Source organism: Chelmon rostratus, chromosome 7, assembly GCF_017976325.1.
Source record: "Chelmon rostratus isolate fCheRos1 chromosome 7, fCheRos1.pri, whole genome shotgun sequence".
Taxonomy (NCBI): Eukaryota; Metazoa; Chordata; class Actinopteri; order Chaetodontiformes; family Chaetodontidae; genus Chelmon; species Chelmon rostratus.
The window spans coordinates 23,469,471-23,495,281 of NC_055664.1; the positions used below are offsets into that span (position 1 = coordinate 23,469,471).

General features: G+C 40.6%; 1 protein-coding gene across 1 annotated transcript in view; it reads left to right on the plus strand.

Moving 5' to 3' along the window:
• The window catches only part of gbe1b (glucan (1,4-alpha-), branching enzyme 1b), a 74,389-nt gene that overhangs the window by 41,775 nt on the left and 6,803 nt on the right, over positions 1–25,811 (plus strand). Inside the window, exons 13-15 of the mRNA XM_041940368.1 lie at positions 8,968–9,152; positions 14,252–14,382; positions 22,012–22,129. Of these exons, the coding sequence (XP_041796302.1) occupies positions 8,968–9,152; positions 14,252–14,382; positions 22,012–22,129 (434 nt within the window). The remainder of the gene's footprint in view (positions 1–8,967; positions 9,153–14,251; positions 14,383–22,011; positions 22,130–25,811) is intronic.

Here is a 25,811-nt window from a genome sequence, read left to right on the forward strand (position 1 = left end):
CGTGGCAGCAATGAAACGCCTCAGTGGTTTTATCATTACATCAGAATGGAAGCGCTCACACTTTCTGACTTTCGGGGCTCGCAGAGACTTAAGATAACCTTGCAGATTTACAGTCTAAATTATTGAGCTAAAAACTTCTCCCAGCACTCCGTATTCATGGAACACTACAATGCAACAGGCAACCATTATACTGCAGCCTTGGACAGTGAATTGAAAACCAGTGCTTGCTTCTCATACATTTCAAACAGATAATCTCACTGAGAGCTAACTGTGCTAACAGGCTTGTGGTTTTGCATGGACGAGGCAATCCCACCACTGCTGTTGGACCAGTAATGCTTATTTAATGTGCAAACTGGGAGCGGGAGTGTACATTAACACAGTAACAAGAAATCAATCTAGCAAGTGCAAATAATCATTGCATCACGTTTGCAGTTTTTTTTTCTTTTTTTGCACTGCATCTGAAACCTTCTGTGACTCTCGCCTTACCATCCCCTCTGATTCTCTCATTGATCTCCCTTTGCCAGAGCCCCTCCAATGGAAAACACATTGATCCTTGGCTCCTTCTTGTGCTGCTAATTACTGAGGGGACTGTGTCACTGTCAGGCCCTTATCTGATGCAGGGCTGTGTAGAGGAGTAATGGTATGTGCCAGCTGAAAAGCTGTCTGACATAACCTTGTGTAAACATGGTTGCCCCCCATTTATCATACCATTATTGGACCCACCATAAGTTTAAACATCAACATTATTTACTATTATTTGCATAGATACAAAATCTTAGTACAACTTCTCAAAGGAAAATAGCTTTCTTATATTTTGGTTTTACCCATCGTTTTTATTGGTCATAGCAATTTAATCAACAATTTAATTGCAACCTGATTGTCAGATAAATTATTTTCAGATAGCATTTAGATACTGTTTTTGTTAAACCCTAAACGAATCTGGTTATTTCCCTATGTATTTCAAATATTTTGTTCTTTGTTCTTGCTCTTTCAAATTTAATTTTCTTATTAATGTATTTATTCATTTATTTATGTAGTTATTTATTTATTTATTTATTAGAAGATTGAGAATCTACAGCTATGCTAGTGGCTCTGTGAGGTGTCTAGGCACAGCAGTGCTTCAAGCCAAATGCTAATTTAGCAGGCTAACATGCTCACAATGACAATTCTAAATTGCTGACATTAAGCAGGTGTAATGTTGATCATGTTCACCGTCTTAGTTTAGCGTGTTAGCAAGCTGACATTTTCTAATCAGCACTAAAGACACGATGTTAAGTTGAGGCTGATGGGAATGTCATCGGTTTCTCAGATAGACACCAAACTATTGGACACATTGAAATTCTGACCGGATGATGGCGATAGATTAAAATTCACCCTGAGGGAGGGATGAATGCATGAACTGAATTTGATGGCAGTAAAACCAAAAGTTGTTGAGGCATTTCACTTCAAATTTTGAAAATTTCATTGCAATCCATTGAATAGTTGTTGCGACTTTTCAGTCTGGACCAAATTGGTGGAGCGACATTGCCATCCCTCCAGCCACGATGCTAAAATGGCTAAAAAACCTCAATTGTCTTTTACCCTGAATGACCTGGTCTGCTACCATTTGAGCTTTTACTTTTATAGGTTTGGCCATCAGTGCTATCAGTAATAATAGCATGGCACTCACCAAGTTAAGAACTTCAGTGGAGCAAGAACATGAGCTGTCAGGTCATACAAGTTTTAAACAAACCCCCCCACGCCAGTTTGGAAGAGAAAACGAACCACAAACTATAAAACTACGAACTGTTCTGTGTAAAAACGTCCATCACATTTTACAAACTAACTTTGTGGGTTAAATGTGACCTCTCATACTTGCTGTGGTTGTCTGACTTCACTGTTGTCAGAGTCAAGAGTGAAAACTGGAATAATCCTGATTGTTTCAAAAAATCCTTGCATATATTTTATGAAAGCTGCTTTATCTGAGATAACAGTTATTCAGACATATTATGAGACACAAATGATGCTTTTATTTATGTGTGTGGTGAGAATCCTTCATATTTCATCCTTGCACTGATGTGCAATCTGGTTTACTTCAGCTGCGAGGATGCAGAGGAAGGTTATTAACATGGTGATATGGGAGGAACATTGGTGTGTTATCAAGGAGTAGAGGGGGAATGATTGCCCACTGGAGGTGTGTCCAGTGTGTTTCTTTAAAGCTGAAATGAAGAGTCAAAGACTTCCACCGGCCATTAAATCAACCTGTACAGGAAATCAATCATCTGCAGTAGACTTTATAAAATAATAACATCAGAAAAATGAAAGTAGATAAAAGCAAAAGAGGCACTTTGCACTTACAGTACACTGTTAATGAAGTGAAGCTCATTTTTATCAAAGCACCAGCTTGTATCTGGGCTCGCAGTCTCAGACAGAGATTGGTCAGGTCACATTTTATTCTCTAACCCTTGTGTTTTTCTGTGTGCATGTGTGTAATTGTGTATGTTGGTGAGTGTGCGCACCCTTCTTGCCTCCATATGTCTTTGTCCCACTCTCAGGTGGATGATAAGGAATAACTTATCATTAATAGAAGGGTCTACTCTTAAACATTTCCACACTGTTAGGTGGTTGTTTCCAGAATTCTCTGCATTTCTGGGTGCATTTTGTTGCTGGGGGCTCTTTTTTGTGCGGGTCAAGTGTGGGCCAAGAGATGAAGTCACATCACGTTGAAATATTTTGAGTGCAGCTCATTATTTCGCCCTCACTGTGTTCACGCCTGTAGTTCAGTTCCCTCAGTCCAAACCAAAGAAAAAAATGATCCATTGTTTCCTCTTGGTTCTAGCCCATTTAGGGTTCACGCTGACTTATTACAAACAAACCGAGAGTTGTAAACATAAAGTCACATGGATTGACAGGTAGCTCATTTTAGGTTTCAGTTTCAGTGACCTATTCTGCATCATCAGCACACACAGGCCCGCGGGGAAAATCAAAACAAAATCTATTTCAGAGGCCAACAGAAAGTGATGCTGTGCTTACTGGTGCCTGAAGCCTTCAGTTATTTTCCCTGGTGGTCACAAAAAGCTCCCACAAAGAGGAATAGTTGGTCATGAGCAGCAGTTCAGACTGTAACCTCACTTTTCTTGTCATAAATAATGACTGAAGGATGGAGACAGCAGACAGAAATGAGCCATCTTGTACTGCAGTTTGATTGGGGGAAATCGTTGCCATAATCAGTAGACAAATTATGCAAAATTGTTTAGCGTTCTCACTGGGAAGACACATCAGAGTGTGTTTAACGTGCACAAAGCAAGCTAACATCCTAAAAAAAAGGAGATGGCCATTTTGGTGCAAAGATGTCTCCACATTGGCCTGCAGGGGTACCATGTGTCATGGAGAGCTCTAAGCGTTGAATGCTTGTTTTGTTCCATCTTCAACTAGAGAGTAGGAACTAATCAGGGAAATCACCTGGTGCACTTTCTGTAAACAGAGCTGTAAGAAGCTGAAGCCAAATTACATACTAATTGCATACAGCATGCAATATATGCACATTTTTAGAGTTCACTGTTCTGTATACAAGAAATCAAAGTACTTTTCCGTTTTGTACGAAGAGGTGATGTAAGACGTGAGCTGACAGATGTCAGTCAAACTCAGCCTTGGAAAGCTGCTGCTAATTAAACTTCAAGAAAAAGCAAACACTTTTTCCCAGAGCTTTTTTATCACTGTCCACATTGAAACATGTGTTTATTTTGTTTTTGTTTTGTTTTTTTGCAGCTGTGAATAGCTCCACCATTTCCTTTATGCATTACATTTGGGACAGCAGAGTCCATGCACAGCACGCTCACGAATCAGGCAGATTTAGTATTCCAATATCAGTACGCTGCATCCTCAAAACCTGCTCAGAGATGGTATGTAGTGTGGAATTAGCTGTGGATGGAGTCACATGTAGTTTGAATACTTGTGTAATCAGTGGCATGTAACCTCTTTGATGTCTTTTTTGTAGTCTGAACTGTGCATGACACACCGATTTTTGTTCTCCTTCTTCTTACCTTCTCTTCGACAGAAAATGCATAATACTACTGTGGTTGCTCTTACTCCAACCACCTACACGTACTGTATGCAACACAGTGCAACACAGAGAGCCCATTTCCCTAGGGCGTGTCGAAAGTCATTCTGGGAAATGTAGGAAATCATAAGTAGTTGTCGATTCAGACTGAGGATCACCAAAATAGTAAATTATGCATTGAACATCACATATTGATGTCTGACAGTGAAAGCATCTGAATGTGGATTTTTTTCTTCTTGAGAATGAGTTCCCTGAGGTAATCATGGGGCTTACTCCTTAGGTGCTACTTAAAGGGAGGAGCCTCGAGCACAGTGTTTGAGAGTATTCTTTTATGCCATTGCTCCCTCTTGACATGTCTTGATATCTTCTGAATTCTACCTGAATCTAGAGATTGCTATGCCGACTGTGACTGCCTTTGTAAAGTAAAAAAAGACGTCATGTTTCTCTTCTTGAAGGAAGGATGTCACGTTGTAGTGTGTCCTTGACATCTTTCATTCAGCACAGTCCTGTGTGTCACACTTGCCTTTTCAAGTCAGTTGAGAATAGACAGCATATAGTTTTTTTTTGTAACTCTGGTTTTATGATTACAAGTGTAGCCCTAAAATCAGGGTCTGTAGGCTCAGCCACACATTTTCCATGTTCTTTATGCTGAAGTATGCTTAATGTGCTCGGCCAATCAGAATGAGCTCATGTAACTCTTTAGGCATGCCCTTACGTATGCACAGAGGCGACTACTCATCCAATACGTGGATACGTTGTTATCAAGCTCCTTCTGTCAGTTAACAACTAGTAACAACATCTAACTGTTTATATATTTCACACAGGCATTGACCTTAAAATGTGCTCAACTTATAAGCATATAAAGCAGTTCAACCACCAACAATCTGCCACTCCACACATGTTTCTGCAGCAAAACAGAGGAATGAGGACAACCATCACTGCATGATTGCACTGCATGGGGTGCATTTGCACAATTCAAAATGTAAAGGTCGTATAACACATACATTCTGTCAATATTGTAAAACTGTCACGTAGTAAGTCTGTAAACTCCTGGTGTCCAGAGCTAGGCACAGATGTGAAGGGACCCCCAACTGCCCATCAGGTCACTTAGAAATGCCACACATCTCCTGAAGAAACACAGCTATCGTATGCTGTGTTTCCTTTAATCTTAGAGAATGGATTGCTGTGTTTCAGAAATCAAGGTTACTGCAGCAATGTAGGTGAATGAAAAGCAGACTAATTCAGCCTTCTAGCTTTAAATGGTGGACTGAGCATCTGCAACTTGTATGCTCTGCACAACAGCTGTTATCAGTTCTTTACACACCCATTTGTCGCTGTCAAGCTCCAACCTTTGAGAGGCAAGCCCAGGCACCACTGGCCTGCAACAATTTCCCCCAGTACCTGGGATTGTCCATCATGGTGCTGCCTGCACCTGAGCCATTCCAAATACACCAAAGGTGTATTGTTCAGGGGTGGCTAAGATCTAACAGTACATGGCATTTACTCAGCACAAGACTTTTAGTTCATTACACATTAGTAATGAAACAATTCAAACTTAGAAGCTTTGAGGAAAACATGCAGTTTGCTTCAAAATTTGTGCAGCAGTACAGTGGTTGTTGTGCAGAGAAGGAGCATGATTTGGACAGTGGAGAAAGGGACTACGTATTTCTTCCTCGAGGCTCTGAAGATGCAGGGTAGTTGGGGAGATATACACTTCAAACAGTCCCTCTACTGGTAGCAGACCTCTCACAAGAACTTCATCGTCTTTCTGCTTAAGGGCAGTCATGCCTACCAGTCATATCAGCCAACCTGTGGACAGGGCCATGACACAGCCCACAGCTACTGGAACATCCATGGTGAAATTGCTCATTTGCCTAGCTAAGGCGGATATAAAAAAAACAACTCATGGCGCTATAACCTTTAAGAGACTCCTTCCCTCACACACTCCTAGGTTTCTTTAGGGACTGGGGTGATGAAAACTTGCTTGGAGGTGCCCTTTAGAGAAAGTGAGGAGAGCCACAAGGGTGAAGCTTGCTGCTGACGGTCTGAGACATAGACCTCAGAGCAGTGGGGAAGTCATACCAAACTTACTCACCCACATCCCATAATGTGACAGACAAGAAGACATTGTCTTCAGTGCTGCCAAGAGGAGTTTTCTTCCCACCTCTAAGGGAGGACTCAGCAGCCTGGATCTGGGATGGGACAGAGGGCAGCCTTTCACACTGCAGTACAGTACGCCTGACTGAGACTACACTGGAGCTGCATCCATAGTGAATGTGGAAAGCAATTATGGCGCTGCTGTCTTCTTCATCTTCTAGCTAGCTGTTGATCCCATGCAGTGACAGCATGCTTGGCCCTGAGGTGACACTGATGAGCAAACCTGGACACTAGCTAAGAAAAGTAGATGAGGAGCGGGATCATCGCTGCTCTTACAGGCTCCAGTGGGGCTGGATAGACTCAATCCAATTGGCTGAGCACATGCAGCTAATATCAGCCTCTAAAAATGCAGAGTGGCTATTTCTAGGAATAAAGAATGAAGCCTGTCTGAAACAGAACTGCAGTGCACCAGCTGATCTTATGCAACAAAAAGTAATCAGGATGATCGCACCACATGGATCCAAAGTCATCCAAAGTTTCTATGTACAGTAAACTATACTGTATTTACCAGGGACTGTGCACTTTCTGCGATGTGGTAGTTCTCCCTCAAAGAATTTATGTTTCAACTTCTTTTTCCTATCATTTGTGACCACCATATCTGGAAAATTAACATCCCCATTGGCAAAAAAAAAATGTAATGTGTTCATTCGCACTCCAACAAGGAAGAAAGCTAGTGTTTTTGGTGTTCCTCTGACCTTCCCTCTGGCACATTAAGACCAAATTCTCAATGGTCAGCATCTCAAAAGCATATCAGATTTTACCAGGAAGAATCGTGTTCATTTTGCTGACCTCGTGACCTAAACTGAAGCACCATCATTACGGAAAATCTGCAAAAGAAAATCTCACAGCCTGTTACCAACACAGCCACAAAATTGACTGTTCTTACTAATTGATCCTCCAACGATTTAGGACAGCCAAGTTGTCTGTTTGCAACCTCATGCCTTGATAAACGTATTACTTTTGTGTTACTATTCATTTATTAAGAGAAGTTACAGCTTTGGTCGAGGACACTGTTTTGCCAACATTTAAAAGACTGTCCTTTTTCCTTTTGAAAAAAAGTAAAGATTTAAGTTTTAATGTTTTTTCCCTAATTTGCAAAATATATCATTCACTACCTTAAACATTTTTGGTCACATGAATTGATTAAGAGAATAATAGTGACTAAAATTGATGAATGAGGAAAAACTGCATTGATGACTTAATATTAAAGAATATTCATTAAAATCTTGCATGTGATTCAGGCACTTCGTTTGAACTTGTTTACTTTCTCGTGAGGAGTAATGAAAGCCATACCAATGCAACGCACGTTTGACTTTTTCCGCAAATACATGCAGTAAAGGTCTTGTGCCCGATGAGATTATTTGCATGTGCAATATTAATGCAGGAAGTTCAGATGCACAGTGATTGTGTGGCGTACACATCCCTCTTGGTGCAGTGCACGGGCAAAAAAAATCTGCCTTTGACTGCCAGTGTTGCAAGTCTGAGGTGTAATTTTCTCCTTTACATTTCAAGTTCAGCTGTGTGGGAGGCTTGTTATTCATGCAGATGTCACAAGAAAAGGCTCTCTCTCTTTCTCTCTCTCTCTCTGCTGCCCTAATTCCTAGACAAGTGTTGCAGTGGGCTTGTTCTGTTGGCAGTCCATGCCTTATTGTTTGCTACTTCTTTAACACCTACATAATGTATTTCATTAGAATCTGCTGTCAGTCCCTGTCTGTTCCACTTCATCCCATCACTCTTTTTTTTTCTTCTTTTTTTGAGGAGGTGGAGGGGCTCTTACCACCAAATAAACAACTAGCCTGTATTCTGTTGTCATGCATCTTCCTCTGTCTCTTGTCTGTGTGTTTCTTCCTCTGCCGGGAATTCAATTATCCCGGCTGTTGTTTTATGATGTTGTCCTGACATCCGATGACGGATTCATTATCTCATCTCCTGGTGTGACAGCATAGTAGTAACAGGACCATTTTTCCCTACACTGTTGCAGTTGCATTCAGATTTACATCTGGACTGTGTGCTTCTGTGGACTCCTTTCTCCCTCAGTGATGCTGGTCTGAGGTTTTTACTCTAGCCCTTGTTGGCTTTTCCTCTAAATTAAAAGATGTCAAAGAAAGCGAATGATCTTCTGGGGTAGTTACATTAAAGGTGCAGTGGTTTTGAGGTGGCAGAATAACTCAGAAATTTAGATAATGCTTTGATAAATGGGAAATAATCAGCAATGTGAAAAAGAGAGATAGAATTAGTAGAATTCTCTCTTTTTGTGCTTATTTTGTCAGAGTTATGAATAGTTCTTTGCATTTTTTCCTTCTTTCCAGCATTGACTTGCAGTTTGCTGTCTGTTATGGAGAAATAATATATAAATATATTCTGCTGAATTAGTTATGCATATATTTAAAAATGAGACTCAAATGAAAGCTATGGGATTTATTTGCACAATGTTTTCACTTGTGTTGGCTTTTTTTTTTTAAGTTTTATTCATGGTTCAAGGTTCCTGGGTGACAGGAAGGTTGGCACACTGTAGTTGGTGCAAATGTTTGTGCTATGTGGCTCTGTTTTAATATGGAAAATACTAGCCTCTGCTGGGGTTATGAAAAGGTCGTAGACTGTCGCTGACTCTAGTCCTTTTGATCTCTTTTTTTTCTTTGTCTTGTTAAAAATTGCACAAAACCCAAGAAGAACCTCATATTGCACTTCACAACAGAGTATGCTAATTCACAGATACTGTGTGCCTTTCCCATCATTATGTTCATTCTTTAATAACACTCTATGTGTTGCAGGGAATGAGTTTGGCCATCCTGAGTGGCTGGATTTCCCTAGAGAGGGGAACAATCAGAGCTACCACTATGCCCGGCGGCAGTTTAACCTACTGGATATGGATCACCTCCGCTACTGTCAGCTCTACGTCTTTGACCGGGACATGAACCGTACTGAAGACAAGTACGGCTGGCTGGCTGCCCCACCTGTAAGGACACCACACCCCCACTGTACAGTAGGCTTTGTGCAGACACTCTCAATGACAAATTCACATGGAAATATGATGTCACAGGACAATTTTTAGTCACCTGCAGAATACTTGATAACTTCTACTTGCACAGCCAACTGTTCATAAATTATTTAATAACAATAATGGTATTAAATTGTATTTCTAAAGCACCTTTCATACAAGAATTGCAACTTGAAGTGTTTTATAAACAACAAAGAAATCACATGCACACAAGTTCACGTAAAAAAAACACAGAATGAACATAAAAACAGGGATTGAAAATGAATATAATATAAGATGGAGAATAAAAACACACTTTATAATAGTAATAAAAGCAAGATGGAGCAAAGGATGAAAATAGAAGCATCAAAGATCTCCAGACACTCTTATTCCTCTAATACAATGACAGTCAGCAATTTGGGACTTAATATAACTCAGAAAGTATTTTGCCTCGTGTGCACACTCTACCAGTCGGTACCTCTGAAGCAAACAAGCATAACAGAGTCTCCCAAATTCCCGATGGACACAGATTCACCACCGGTCTTGATTGATCGAAATAAGCCTATTTCAGCCTCACCCAGAACGTCTTCCCACGGGTTTAACCTCACTGTGGGTATTATCTGTGTCGGGCACAGCTCGAAGCTGCTCCTGTGGGGGTTAAAAAGGACACACCACAGTCTTTTATGAAGCGAATGAATAACATGAGATAGAAAATTAAACTTACTGAATAGCTGGAATAACATAAAGTTGACAATAGAAGAATAGTGAAGTGCATTCCAACAAGGAAATCACATGCACCAAGTGTTTCATAAAGTCAAGACAGAATAAAAAAATAAGAAAACGAGATAGACAATAAAACCCTCTTGATGATAATAAAAAAAAGACAATGCGTGATACTGAACATGAAACTAATGAATAATTGTAATAAAATAAAGTTAAAATTACATGACATAGAATGGATAAAATCAAGTAAAATACAACATTTCAAAAGAAGAGCAGCAGTGCAAAAGTGCAAGGCAAAGCACAAAGGTTTCAGGCCAGTATCAGGAAAGTCATAGCTAGTTAAAGGCTAAAGTGAAGAGATAAGTTTTTAGATTTCTTTTAAAAATCTTTAGTGGGCTGGCTTCCCTGACATCTATAGGTAGTGTGGTCCAGAGTTTTGGGGCATAATTGTCAAATGATGCATTTTCTTTCGCCTGTTGCTGGGAACCTTCAATAAACCAGCAGTAGATGATCCCAGTGTTCTTGAAAGCAAATAATAAGCAAGGGGTTAACAATATAGTTTGGTGTAAGACTGTTGAGGGCTTTGTTTACAAGGAGGAGGACTTAAATTCTGAATGTTACAGGAAGCCAGTGCAGATCAGACAAAACAGGACTAATGTGCTCTCTCTATTTAGCTCATTTAAGATTATTATTTTCTCGATTAATCCATTTTGAAGCCAATGTCTTTACACACCTTTACAATTTTCTTGTTTCCATGTTGGGGCATACTATAGTTCTCAGGCAGGGGGAAATAAATACACCATAAAATAATTCATTTTGTAAATGTCCTGTTTCTCTGGCTGCTGTCAAGGTGAACAGTAATAGATTTCACTCCCATCCTGCAGCTTTTCTCTTTGCTGCATTTGAATTCTATGGGAGAAGAAAATAATGTTTTTCTCTAGAGGGGCTGGTTGCAAAGTAATGGGATAGTGTAAATGGAGAGTGTGGCTAAATTGACAGGGATTAGAATTCAGTCTGTGTAATTGATTCAAAGAAAAAAAAAAACCCTCCCTCACATCCCCCAGAATCAGTCCTCAGATTGGAGCTACTTCACCTTGCTGTGTTACACTCTGACCTGCGTATTTCTTCTCGGCAGACAGATAAATGCAGCAGAAAAAGAAATGTACTGTATCAGACAGCATAATTAGAGAAATGTCTTGTTCACAGGCATAATTTCTGTATATTGGTCTATCAATCAAACGTTCATTCTGACTTTCTGGAACCTCTTACACCCTTGACAAGTGGATGAAACAGAACTTTGGAGGTAAGGCAAAGGAAAAGCCTGGCTGATTTCTAAGCTCCCTTTAGGGGGAATGGGAGGGGATGTTGATCCCAAAGGATGCCACTGGCAAGGAGGATGCATGCATTTGGCACCGGTACTGACCTGCTACACATTCAGTGCTGTTTTTCTTGGCTGCTTCTGTTCTTTAAATATGTAAAACCATATAGCAAATTACAGCACTACATGACATCTTAAGGTATAATCTAATTGTGTTCCTTCTTTGGTTCCTTACCTCCAAATCACATGTAAAAGGATTCTATTAGATCATAATAAAATAAAATCTTGAAATAATGTATTTTGCGTAACAGAGCCTCCCAAATTCCTGATGGACACAGATTTGCCACCTTGATGAACCAAAAACAAGCCTGTTTCAGCCTACCCCAGAACACCTCCCCATGGGTTTAAACCCACTCTGGGTATCATATGGGCTGCAACAATAGGTCGATTAATTGATTAGTCCATCAAAAGAACATTAATCCGCAACTATTCTGACAATTGATTGATCGTTTCAGTAATTTTTCAAGCAAAAATGTCATATATTTGCTGGTTCTAGTTTCTCAAATTTAAAGATTTTCTGCTTTTCTTTGTCATTTATGATAGTAAATGAAGAGTCTTCGGGTTTTGGACTGTTGGTTGGACAGAACCAATTTGAAGAATTCACTTTTGACTCTGTGATTGACAGACACAGAGTCTTTACACACTAAAGAACTGATGAGGGTCCCTTAAATTGTTCGTTCCATTGGTAATTAAAAGAATATAATATAATATATATAATATCAAAATATTTTTTTTTAATTCTTAGTTTTTTAGTTTCAATTCATCTTCATTTATATTGTGCCAAATCTCACCAGAAGTTTTCTCAGGATACTTTCTATATAGAGCAGGTCAGGACCATACTCTTAATCTACAGAGACCCAACAACAAGAGGCAAGAGGGAAGAGGTGGAGTCAAAGTAGCCACATGAGTCAAAATGGGCATTATATAAAACTTGTAAGTCGTCTGAAGACCAGACTGAAGTCATCGATAATAAATCACTTCCAGGGGTTTCTGTAGCTGACCCTGTGCGCCGGTCTCAGACAGTGCTCAAAAACAGCTAAGACAAAAAATTCTTATTCAGGGACTGATGCAATATCACAAAAAGGCTTTGTAGAACATCACTCACGGATAATGCCAATAACTGCCCAGAGATTCTGCTGTAATAACCAGATGAGTCTGAATCCTCTGGACAGCTTATCAATGGCATTGCCAAGGTAATCGTGCTTAGTGGGAATATTCTATCGCTCGGTTCAATATTTCATTGTGGTGGGAGGATCCAAGGGCACTTTGTAGTTTTAAATGAGAAGCAGAAGAGGATCTGTCAGCAGCTCTCCCTGTTGTCCGCAGGTGTAAGTGAACTAAGTGGAAATGGAAACATGCAGGGACTTTGCTTAAAAGTGTGGTTTGTGCCCACTTCTTTGAAGATGTGCAGCTGTGAGCTTCAAAAGACCGAACTCTGGACATGAACTGAAGCTCCTGTTAGCGCAGAGATAGCATCACTTGAGGTTTCCCTCTGTGATGAAATGTAAATAAACCAGTACACACTAGCACGCAGACTATGGCATCCAGAGTAGTCTTCTACTTACAGCAGCATTACTTAACTGAGGCAAACAAATACAGTTAACCCGAAGATACTTATTGGTAATATGACTTAAATGTATCTTTTGTCATAGGAAAAGCTGTTTGTGAATCCCAATGCTTTGATTTTTGTTTGAATTACGAGATAAACTCCTTATTTTCTAATATTGAGGTCACTGGATGTTACTCTTCTACTTGGTCACATAGCATTCCCTTAGCAAACCTAAGGGGAAAAGTTGAAACATTATTTGACCTCTCCTCGAGCAGTGGGTTACATCTTCAAATGTATTTTCAATGTCTCCTGTCTCCCTGGAAACGTAAAATGTTTGCCGGAGGGGCAAAACCAACGTTTAAATCCAGTTCTTCCTCAAACTGAGCTGGCTGCACTGCATTTGACTTAACTTGCATTCCAGTGAAGAAAAGGAGCAGAGAGGATTGTCGCAGTTTGAGGAAGTATTGGATTTTAACTGTGGTTTCAGAAAAATATTTTCACTCGGAGCGCTGAGGTCACAAATGGAGCCAGTGTAGAGATTTACTCATGCTTTCATGGCTATGTTTCATCAAAACTGTTGTTTCGGGTCAGAATGATGCTGCAGGCTGTGGCAGAAACAGAAACTTAGCAGACTCTCAGACCTCATGTCCAACTGGAAGACGTCGCTTCCATGTGTTTGCATCAAAGGGAGATCTTTTTCTTGGTGCACACTTAGTCAGATAGTGATTTGGAATTTTCCAGTTGACATCAGCGGATTCTGAATACAGTCACAATTCATGATTATCACAGTCTGTCGGTTGCTTTTACATCTATCTGTTTCTAAGTAAGAATGAACTTTTTCTGTCTGTGTCCATTGGGTCACAACTTGATGGATGCAGGTTATCTTTGTTTTCCAAAGCTAAAGCATTTACAGCCAGCCAGAGGAGCTTGCCATTACTCCAAATTTGTGGACTTCTAATGTAGAAATGGAGCTGTTAAAAGATTCCAGACTGTCAGCTCATTCTTCAACGTCCATCTACTCTGCCGGTCTGGTTGCAGGGGTGCTTATCTTCTCATTCAGCCGTGAATATGCTGCCCCGAAATTGGCTTGGGGAACAAGGCACTAAAAATAGGGGGTTTGGTGACATTGATAATCTCTGCTAATGACACGTTAACAGTAGCTCGCTCCACAGGAGAGTGGCGGCTGTATCATGTGCAGCTGTCTAAAGCTGACAGTGTGTGCCTCGCACTACCCCGGGCCGCTGCCTTCTGCTGATGAGTGCCACCTGAAACTTGATGTGGGAATGTTACTGAGCCTATTTGGAAATGTGGACTCTACTGATATAATGTGCCCCATTATAAGTCCTTAAATCCAAGATGAGAAAGGTAATGACTATTCATGAAGAAATATTTTATTACCTTTTTTCCCTCTCCTTTCTCCTCCTCCAGGCCTATGTCAGCGCCAAGCATGAAGAGGACAAGGTCATTGTGTTTGACAGGGCAAATGTGCTCTTTATCTTCAACTTCCACCCCTGTAAGAGCTTCCAGAACTACAGGGTGGCTGTAAAAGTTCCAGGAAAGTATCCTTTTTGCTCTCATCTGCCATGTCACCGCTCATTTACTTTAAGTCTTCAGACATTGGCTTTCCTCTGTCATGCCACAGTGCGCACCCGCACTGCCTCTCAGAGTGATGATGTCTTTGTTAGTTACTGCTTTTATGCAACAACACCACTCATTTTTTGAGCTTGAAATCACTAACTGACCATGTTTCCACCAAGACAGTGAATGTCTCTTTGAAGGGGCAGAAAGGAGATGGAAGTATAGAAAATGAAAATTACATGACCCACGTGCACATTCCCTTCAGGAAGGCATATATCTGTGCAACACTCTGGGCCAGAGTGAGATAAAGTAGGTCAACAGCTGTTTAGTACAAACATTAATGGTCCCCAGTGGATAAATATGATCATCTCTGGTTATCCTGTAACTTTTAGTCTAGCACCACCATCAAGTCCAATTTTCCACTTGTCGTACACTTCATTACAGGATCCTCTGAAACGAATGACTGCATTCCCATCAGAGCTACTGCTGTGGCTGTGAAGACATTTTAAGGATAAGTCTATCGATATTCTATATTTTTCTTATTGTTAACGAACCTCATGAAAAGAGCAAAACCAATACCGTCTTTCAGTATTTTCCTACTTCACCAGCCAGCCACCCGTTTGCACCCAGTTGTACTGAATATGTTAATCTTTCCATAAAAGCCGCAACTGTATGACATGGCCGGTTTGTGCTGCACTTTAGTCCTGTTATAGTAAGAGAAAGTAAGAGAATTGTTTTAATCTTTTAATCTAACTTGCATATATCAAAGTGAGCGAGTAGCTGATCTCCAATGCATGAAGATCATCAGCATTTTAAATGGGCTCTGAGACTCTGAGTAGCTTATACCGTACATGCTCCTTCTGTCACATGGGCCCGTATGAGCAACCTCGCCAATCATCTTCACTACTGCTACATGTTGGCATGATTTTGAAGGCTGGACATGGTGTAGAATGAATCTACCAATAATTTCATCAAGGAATTGAAGATGCTATTGAACATTGTCTCAGAGAAGATGCATTCTTCCGAGCTGGGAAGTGGATCAGGGACTTGTTTAAAGTAAATGTGATTTTTTTTCGACAATTTTAATTGCAGCATTTTGTCCGAGGCTGAGACTTCTGTGGTATAATTTTAGCGGTCACTGCTGAGAGGAATATGAGTCAGTTGTTTATAGTGGTGTTGTTATGCTATTAGGGAGAAATAATAGCACAGCCCAGTGATTCCAAAAGCGCTCTCTTTAGTGGCATTGGCTGTCTGTCTTCCCAGCAAGCAGCGCAGAGGAATTTAATGAGTCCCACAGTTGTGATTACAGCAGGCTTAATGATCAGGGATGTGAAGGGGGACAGAAAGCTGACAGATTTGTATTTATTATAATGGACATCACTCTCTTCTGGAGCTCACTGAAGCTCACGCCATCAGCTCCCTGGATGGATACGAAGCTGTGTTGCTTTTTCAGCTATGACTTAAAATAATGTAATGGCGAGTCAAAACCCAGACAGAGTTTGTTAGTTTTGCCGGGATGTCAGCGCTTCAGCTCGCTATCCATGAGCAGTTCTGTCTCAAATTATGACGATTCAATTGGCTGACAATGAGGCCGTTAAACAGCAGTTGTTTCTTTGATTTCTACTTTTTTTTCTTGTTTCATTTAGATGGATAAGCTGATGGTTCCTGCAAATTAAAATGATGTAATACAACTCTGAAAATGTTATGAAATATCATAAATGAAAGAATTTTTTTATACATTATCAGCCTGATGATGCCATTATATTAACAAGCAATATCATTTGAAGGGGAATTGCATTGCATTTTGCCTGGTTATTACATTATCTGGCAATTATTATATTATATATTGTTACATAGATGTTTAGGTTGTAATGTCACTGACTCCCTGGGAAGCATGATTATTCCAGTGGATGAAAAACAATGCAGAAAGAACATTTCTAATCTCTATTGTTAATGTTCTTAAAAAAGACAAAAACAAAAAACATGTCATTAAATGTGAGTAGTGAGACAGAACAGTAATCAGGTTTATTTGATGATTAGAAAACCGCAGAAGTAACCCCAAATCTCTTAATATCATGCGTTAATTGTAAGCTTGTTTGATGTGCAATAATTGTACGTTCTGCCTCGTGTTTTCGGCTCAGCCTTGATAGGGTGAATCTTGGGTATACCACTAATAGCCTTGCTGCAGTGTCTGTAACAGCGTTTTTGAGGGTTTATTTTCATTTAGATGGAACCACATCTTTTCCTCCTGGTGCTTCTTTTGATGTTTAAGGAGAGGCCTCAGACACTGGGTGGGTTGAGAGGAAATGCAAATAAATGTGAGGGCAAAGCTCTGGCTGTCATTATACAGAGAAGCGGTAAACACATAAAGGCAAATGTGCTGTGTGTGTGAGGAAGGTAAATGCGCCGTGTGCATGAGGAGATGCAGATCCTCCGATGGGAATGTGTGCAGAGGATCCAATTAGGGGAGAAGACAGATGAAAGTGCCACTCAGAGGCAGAGGAGGTAAACAAGACAAGCTCAAAGAGTCCAAAAGTGCTTTTTCATTACACTCAGCTGTCATATACTTAAACTTTCTTCCACCTGTGTGAGGGTCAGGGATGTCACAGTGGAGCCCCACACCACTGCTCTATCTGGAAATAATAGCTGAATGCAGCTGACCGTGCTGTTCACCACGGAAAATGGATCCAATACAGGGTGTTATTTCCTTTGGCAAAAAGGCAAGCACCCTATTATATCAGGGGGTGGCTGCCCCTCTCCTGCAAAAACCCATCAAGTTACCTTTTGTTGCCCTCTGTCACATGCTGGATGACTGCATGTTGGTCTAGATGGATCTTCAGGTGGTTTCTCCGTTTGCTGCTACAAAAGTAGTTATTTTACTACTAAACTAAAAAAGGTAAGCAGCATGTTGCCCAGTTGCAGCACTGTTTGAAAATGCATGCAGCTCTGCACAACGCTTCAGTGTGTGGCTTAATTATATGTTCTGCAAACTTTAGGAAACAACAGTTGGCAATGTAACCCTGAAAAGAACCCGAAGTTGACACTGCTCAGATGTGTTACAGCTAAGTAACTGCTGTGGTTTTAGTGTCAGGGGTATGATGTCAACCTCAAAGTCTGCTGTCTTAACTTTACAATGAATAAATAACTCAACTCAAAATCGTCTTCTTCCCTCAGTAGCAGTCCTTAGCTGGATGCACGCTGACTGTTTGGCCTCTTCATATTTTTAGACAAGCTTTTCTTTTGCTTCTCAGTGTCCTCTTTTGAATTTTTTTTTTTCCCCCTCCATGAGGAACAGGAGAGAAAGTGATGCGAAGCACCTCTTCAAAAATGTTGGCCATTAAAATGCAGTCAGCGTCAGCTTTTCGACAGGCACTCAAACCATCAGTGTTTTTTATTATTTTCTCTCTGGCTCGTGGTGGACACATTCTTCAGGCACTGGGCTTTATCTGGCTGGTTAGAGTATTTGAAATCCCAGTTGGATCCTGTCATGAAAGCTGTACCTGTCAGGGCAGATTGGTGTTTGATTTACACCGTGCCAATATTCAGTTGAGATTGTGTCAGGTCATCATTCTCCTTTTCTGTCTGAGCTGTTCCTTGAATGCTTTTTGGAGTAATTCAACTGCAGGTGCAGTGACATTAACTAACCAGAGTTTAGAATAAGATACACACAGTCGTGCATAGATGGCAATTATTTACTCTGATTTTACCTGGAAAGTACTGAGGTATTTGTTGTTTTACCACAGCGTACTGTAAGATGCATCAAGATGGCCTGCATAAACATAATTGCATTGCTTTTCTCTGTGGGTCATATCTCTACCAGATATCATCCATAAACATCCTCATCAATCCAGAGGCTTAATCTGTGATTCCAAATTGTGTTGACTTTAAATGCTGTTGACAAATAGAGGATTATGATTAGGATTTCAGGCATTAAACAAAAAGGCTGAAATAATAGAGTTCTCTCTATTATGATACGTACTCAGCAAAGTAATTCCTTAATATGGGAACTATGGGGACGTAAACTCAGATGGAGCAAAAATAAGAGTAACAGCATAAAATAACACTCCACTATACACAGGTAAGTCTGGTGCACAATAATAATCTGCAGTTCAACTCAACTCCAAACTCTTGAACTAAGGAATTGACTTCGGGGCACAAACCAGACCCCATGTTTATCAGCAAAACCATATCCATCTCTGCTTCATACACATTTCTTGGCCCCAACCTCTGCAACAGATGGAACATCAACACAGAGCACGTTGTCCAAAAAGCTCAGCAAAATATCTTCTTTCTCCAGCGACTCAATAAATTCAGATAGCAAATCTTTCTGAACGTCAATTATTGAATGTGTTCATCCAACAGTCTGGTTCAGATGGTGAAACCTACATAACAGAGTTATTCCTTCATAAATAAAAATCCCTCTTCCGAAACAGAGCGCAAAAAAATCAGAATCAAAATTAACTGAAATATTATCGATAATCTCTCAATGCACAGGAGAACTGTTTGCTCAAAGCTACGGCAAGTGTGGCAGGTCAAAGCTGAGGGTCTAAGGGTCCCCTATACATCAGTTTATATGAGTCTCAGCTGCCACTTGGCCAGACCGCTGTTTCAGTCGTCTATGACAGAAACTGTTTCTACCGTCTCTTCCACCCTGATATAACTCGCACCGGCTGGGCGGAAGGCAGGGAAGAGTCAACTCTTAAAAGGCGAGATACGGTATTTAGAATGCTTACAAGGCCAAGTCACATTCTTCAGATGTGCACACACATCTCGCTCAGCTCTTGTTCACCCACGCCAGGGTGCTATTACTTTCATGAGGCCAGAAAAAATGACAAGCTGATGGAGAAACTAAGTGGTGGCTTGCTCTGCAATCATGGTCATGGCCAGATTGTTTTCAGGTCATCAATGGCTCTAATCATCAAGCTTCAGATTGCCTTCTTTTTTTTTTCTGCTCATTGGGCAAAATTGATTGTGTACTTAAATCTTCCCCTTTATTCACAAAGGCTGTATTGATTACAATACTTTACAGCTGGACTGCAAGCGGTTGTTGCAGCCGTCTGTAGCCTGTAACAAAGACGTAATCGCTCAAACCTTCCAACTACCAATTTGTGCTGGTTCTCGCTTCCTTGCAGAGAAGTTTGTCAGGGAACTCTGAGTTATTGCAGCTATGGCTCATTTCCAGTGCACACAGACATGCACACATGCAGTACGCATGCAATTCACAAGACTGGAAATGCACAACAGGCAGCGTGAAGGAGCATTGTAGTGTTACCAGCATTCCAAATTCTATGCACAAATATACTCCGAGCACTGTAAGGATTACTGAATGTTAACGTTTTTATTGTTTGTATTAGGAGTATTAACCTTTGAAACCGCACATATCCTCAGTTTCCCAGAAGCATTGTAGTATAAGAATATTTCCATATTCTTGTGATATTTATTGTAAAACTGTCGTGGCAAAATGAGTTTGTTCTGTCAATAAGACAGCACAGAGGCCTGGCAGAGCAGAGGAGGTGTGGATCTTCCTCCACCGGCAGAAACAATGCACAGAGCAGCACTTCTTTTTAATCATCACTATCAAAGCAGACAAGCAAGCAGCAAAAGCGGAATTTTCCCGGCTCTGGGGCAGAATGAGGCAGTGTTTGAGGATCACACTCAAACTCCAGAATATCGCCTATGGGGAGATGAAGGTGATTATTCAGGCCGCCAATTAGGGCGCTGTTTGCATGTCTGCTCCGCTCTCCTGGTGTTTGTTATAGCACTGCTCCTCACAGCTCCTGTCCCTTAGAGACACGTGTAAATAATGCACTGCACAGATGTTTATGGGCATTTACATTACGCGTGGACATCGAGGTACATGTGTCGGCTACTAAGCGTTTCTGACTGGCATGAGCAAGGCTAAAGTTTGCCTACAGAGAAGCTTTCACGGAAGAAAATACATTTCTGCACATACATGTCAAGGTGCACTTTCTTGCGTTTAAAATCCAGCTTTTGAAATGTCTTAAATGTTTCCTCTCACAATAATAACGGCCTTGTAACCGATTCCGACATCAATCCTTTTTGTTTTTTTGACAAGCAACAAGACGGGGACCAATGTCAAGCAATTTCTGGAAGGGAGGAAAGGTTTTCTGAAAGTCTCGTTTCTTTAGACACTTTTGGAGCTATTTCCTAACAATTTAGATATCACATTAGTCAGAATTCTCCGTTTACCCCTGCTGAAGGCCATTATTCATGATGTAATCGATTTCATCCTGCACTTTCATAAAAAGGTGAATGTTTGCTGAAGCCCTCGCTGGAGCGTACGGCATGATTTACATATTATATTTCATGCAATGTCTTTCCATCCCGGTTTCTCCTCAAGAACACACATATTTCATGAAACTGTGGTAACCTTATTATAGAATCTGCCATCCGTCAGCTCTTCAATGTCTGAGCATCCTTATTCAGAAGCACAGCACTGACACTCACACACACACATCAAGACACCTTTACTATATATGATCAAAGACAGTTGTTTTTTATTATTATTATTATTTAACTGTCTCAGAGCAGTGAAGGACCACAGCATCCCCCTCCCTGACATGTTACATTGTTTTACAACTTTGAAGCTTTTCTGACGAAGAGCGACTGATAAAGACTCTTAAATGGCGAAGTAAAAATGACCATGTGCACGAGCAAAAGAAGGTGTGTTCCACATGAAATGTGGAGTATTTGTATCTGAAAATATGACAAACTGTTCTGTCCAGATGTGCAGAGCTAATGCAGCTAAATGCAGGGTTACCTTCTGATGCCTCTACTAAATATGAACCTGAGGGGGATGAATACATAGAAGTCATTTATGTGTTGTTTTGTGCTTAATTTAGGTCAGTTTGTAGTGATTTGTTCTCACTTTGACATCAGCAAGTCATTTTAAGAAGCAAAATTATTCCACTGTGACTCATTTTAAAACAATAAAAAGAGAAGTGGATAGTTTTTATAGACATCCTACTTTTGTGTATTTGTTGTCACGCATTTGGATCACTGTTTTGGTTGAATTCATTATTTATGCAGCGAATTAGATGAATTAGACAGACGGGCTGGATGGTTGAGCCATGGCTGAATCACTTTTGTATTTGTGTTCATTTCAGGCTGTGTTCTCTTTGTCTGTTAGCGCTCCGCACTGTCACTTCGTAGTGTTGCAAAGGGGAGATGGATGCTGATGGATGTTAGGATTTCAATGAATATAAACCAGCTGAGTGCCGGCTAAACAAAAAGCACTCGTGATGAAACCTTCTCTTGTGCTTCTTATGTCTTAGGCTGTATTCGTAACTGCCTGCAACACACCACGGATGCGTTTTTTCCGTTGTGTCTCCCTAACCTTCTAGCACATTTACCTGTGAGAGGTAACAGCTATCTGATGACTGGAAGGCATCAAATTCACCAGCATTTTGTCACATTACTTTACAGCAAATGTAACGTGGGTTGGAGCTGGTCCTCCTGTTGCTGTGGAATCGTAACATTTTCAGATTTCCTGTCTCAAAAATTCTCTAAGTGAATTTAGTGATAAGATAAAACATGTTCAATAATCTAATTTCTCACTGCTTTTGCGCCTTAACCTCAATCTTTGTCAGATACAAAATCAAGCTGGATTCAGATGAGGTTCAGTATGGAGGCCACGGACGGCTGGACCACAACACAGAGTTCTTCACAGAGGCCCAGCCTTTCAACGGTCACCCCAACTCCATGCAGGTAAATATTTCTTTTTGACTCATCAAAAGGTCATCTTTTGTTGAACATCACTGAGTCCCAAATATGGAGTGCACTCGAATTATCAGTCCAGGGCCATTGTAGTCAAGTCCAGTCTCTAGACCACTTTTCTAATAGCCTATGCTGTATCACCATCCCACTCTGCATACTAATTCTAACGCGGTTGGAGGACGTTGGCCATTCAGACTGACAAAGTGACAAAATGAAGTACACTCAAAAACGTCAGTATGCATGTTAAATGATTTGTGAGTGTGCTGTTGATGGACACTATTGTCCCACAATGCAGTGCACATATGTAAGCTAATGGAGGAGATGCTCACGGCTGAAAAACATCAAAAGCACTTGTGGGTGGTGATGAGACAGCTCCAGAAATATCTCAGAAGATAAAAAAAAAATTAGGATTACAACTTTGGACAAACATTTTTCTTTTTCTTTGTTGTGTCCAAATTTATTTTGCCTGTAGCGTTATTATTCTAAATGTATAAAATGACATTAATTTCTTATGTAAGAACATCAGTACCTGTGCTATTTGTATTCGTATTTATGGCATCACTTTGGTCTCACATACCTGTTTAGGTGTGCTGTTGTCATAATCAAGGTACAGACCTTTCTGACGGAAGATATTAATGTTTTTTGTTGCGCACTTCATAATATACATGTATCTGGAGGATTATAAAGTGAATTCACTAGTCAGCAGAGGAGGGCTGAATCATCCCAGGTCAACACCAGAATATCTTCCTCGGCGTCCTCCACAATGTGCCCAACATCCTGATATACTACCATCCCCGACCCGCTGATTCATGTGTTCTTTCCGACCCATGAACAGCGCTCAATAGAAAAGCGGGATATTCATGGTAGACATGATGAGCCTGTGGATGCGTTGTTAAAAGGAATATTAGCGGGCATCATTAAAGCTGTTAGTTATGCCTGTGTTTTGTTTTTTTTTTCCACTGCGACAAGTCAGCATGTCTACTATAAGAGTCTGTAGACTGGAAACTACAATTAAATGTAATGTTCCTCTGATTTGTTTCTACAGTGCGCATTAATCCGGTGGATACTGGTGATATTGCAGTAGTGTAGTAGTTTGGTGTGATGAAATAGCTTTCAGTGTACTAATATTTTGTCTTTCTATGTTTAGTTTTTGATTTGACGAATCAGTTTACTTAGCCTGAAATTGAGCTTGTGGTGAAAGGATCCTTCAGAGCCATTCTAATAAGCTTCAACTGTGTTGTCTTGAAAGACAGTTGCCTGTTCTGGCAAAAACCCAGCAACTCCCAGGTCTGGGCCTCTCATCTTAACCGCTGCTCTATAATTTATTATCTTCCTCATTAATATGATTAGCTTTTAATGCGGAGTCCAGAAAATGATCAAATATGGCTGCATTCAGAAAAATGCTGCGTCTGTCTGTCATGGGACGATATCCATTGTTTGTGGGTTCTCCACAACATTAGGCTTTGTTTGTGAATATCGTATTTGGCTTCTATGCATCTTACTCTGCTCAAGCTGGCAGTTATCCTGGAGTCATTGAGCGCTGTGTGAATCTGAAATCTACGGAGCGTTCAGATTCTCCAGCAAACAATGTGCATTATTCATGGTGTTAGAACTTACCTTTTCATGTGCATGCCTCTTAAACTCGCACAGCGTCATGGAGGGGAGAAAAATATCTGGGAGAAAGAACCACTGGGCTTCCATCATGGAGACTGCTTTAGGCTAATAGCATGAACTAGGTCGGTCCTTGAAATATAGCAAGAAACAGTGATATGCATTTTAAGCAGAGTGCTCCAGGATCTTCCTCATGTTTCCTTTTTTCCTGATGTAATTTTTTCTTGATTAAAATGCTGAAAGGCAGTAAGATGTTTATGAATAAGGTCAGGGATGAATTAGTGAGGATCGGCACCGATACCCATGCACTCCAACTGTAACTCGGCTGATTGCGTGTGCTAGATCTTATGTTAATGAATCCAATTAATGCGTGAGGACAGTGATGTCTGTGAAGTGGTCTGCACAGTCATCCTTCATCTCCTCCTGTGTTTTTTCAGTTTGTTTCGTAAAATAATATCTCAAGGCACTCCACTTTAGCAATTTCATTTAGTACCAGCATTGACATAGCACCTGATGAGGCATTTGTTTTTCTGAACTCAACTTGAACCTCCTCAGATCAATACTGAAAGTGTTGCAGTTAATGGACAGAGGATAATATTCTATCTTAAGAGTTGGACGGAGCACTTTATGCATCAAAAACGTGTTCGGCAAAGCTCACACTGCAATTTAGAGCATCAATTCAGCATTATTTAACCCCGGCTAAAAAAGCCTCTTCCTCTTTCACGCAGACAGTGATCCTCCATCGTATTAGCTTAGGTTTCATCAGCTGAGGACTCGAATTCCACATTCTCTTAAATCTTTTCTAACTCTTATTAATTCAAACACCACTGCTTCACCCACGTCCCTCTCGGCCAAAATGTGAAGTTTAGTTAACAAGTCATCTGCTAATGTTGGCACCATTATGGATTAATGGGCAGTGAAAGGGAGTGAGAGGAGCAGGGCTGACAGGGAGGAAGGAGGCAGGGTGTGGACACTTCTGCACATACTGTACCTCCTTCATCGGCTCCCTCATAGAGATTGCAGAGTGAGACTGTAATCTTGCATATAGATGCTGCTTCTCCTCCTCCTGCTCACACCTACCTGGTTTTGACAAGAATAATCAGACGAGAGCCTCTGCGGGGGCTATGAAATGTTCCCACACGTCCATGTTTTATTTAACAACTGTTGCTTTCCAAGTCTACGCAAACTTCTTCCCTCCTGTTTTTTTAATGGGTCCGTCAGTTCTCCAGCCTCCTCATCACTGGGCAATGATAAACTCTTATGTCCTCCTTGAATGCATCACTCAGACTGAGAATGCACACAACCGGATGAAGCCGGCAGAGTCAAGAGCATCCCGACGGCTCGGCGGGCTGTGGCGCCCGGTGTTTACAAACCTGGTCCTGGACTGCTGTCATGTGACATCTCTTTAGCTCTTTTAGTCATTTCTTTTTCTCCATCATAAAAAAAAAATCAATGGAGAGAAAAATACCCTCACTTTACAGAAAAAACAAGAGCAAACTAGAGCCTGTTAGACGTGACACAGATGGTAAACAGGTTTTACAGTGTTTACAGAGGAAAGCTGCATATTGTGGAAAGAAACCACTCAAGAGTAAACTTTTACATTACAGTATATGCCTCATCTTTTACACATCTTGCTAAAACTACCTCTGTATGATAGTTTGATAGATAAGTCACCCTTTAAAAGAGGTTTATACATTTTAAGGTTTAGAAGATGTTTTATTACTGGTTAAAACTACTAAACTATTCACATTAGACAATATTTTAATGGTTGATGTTAAGTAAGTAGTAAGTAAGTCAGTGGTGTAAGATTAAAGTACCATCTGTGCCTAAAATAAAACAATCTGCATGTATTCTTTCTTACTAATTGATAAGATCCATGTCAGTGACTAATTCTAATTAAAATGCTAATATCAGTTTTGGGTTGTGACGAAGCACAATGGGAAAGGATATTTAGTTTTAGCAGCAACTATTAAACAGACCAGTGATTCTCGAAGTGAGAGTCACGGCACCCCGGGGTGTTTTGAGGACAGGCCAAAACGCCACAAGATTTATCATTTTCCTG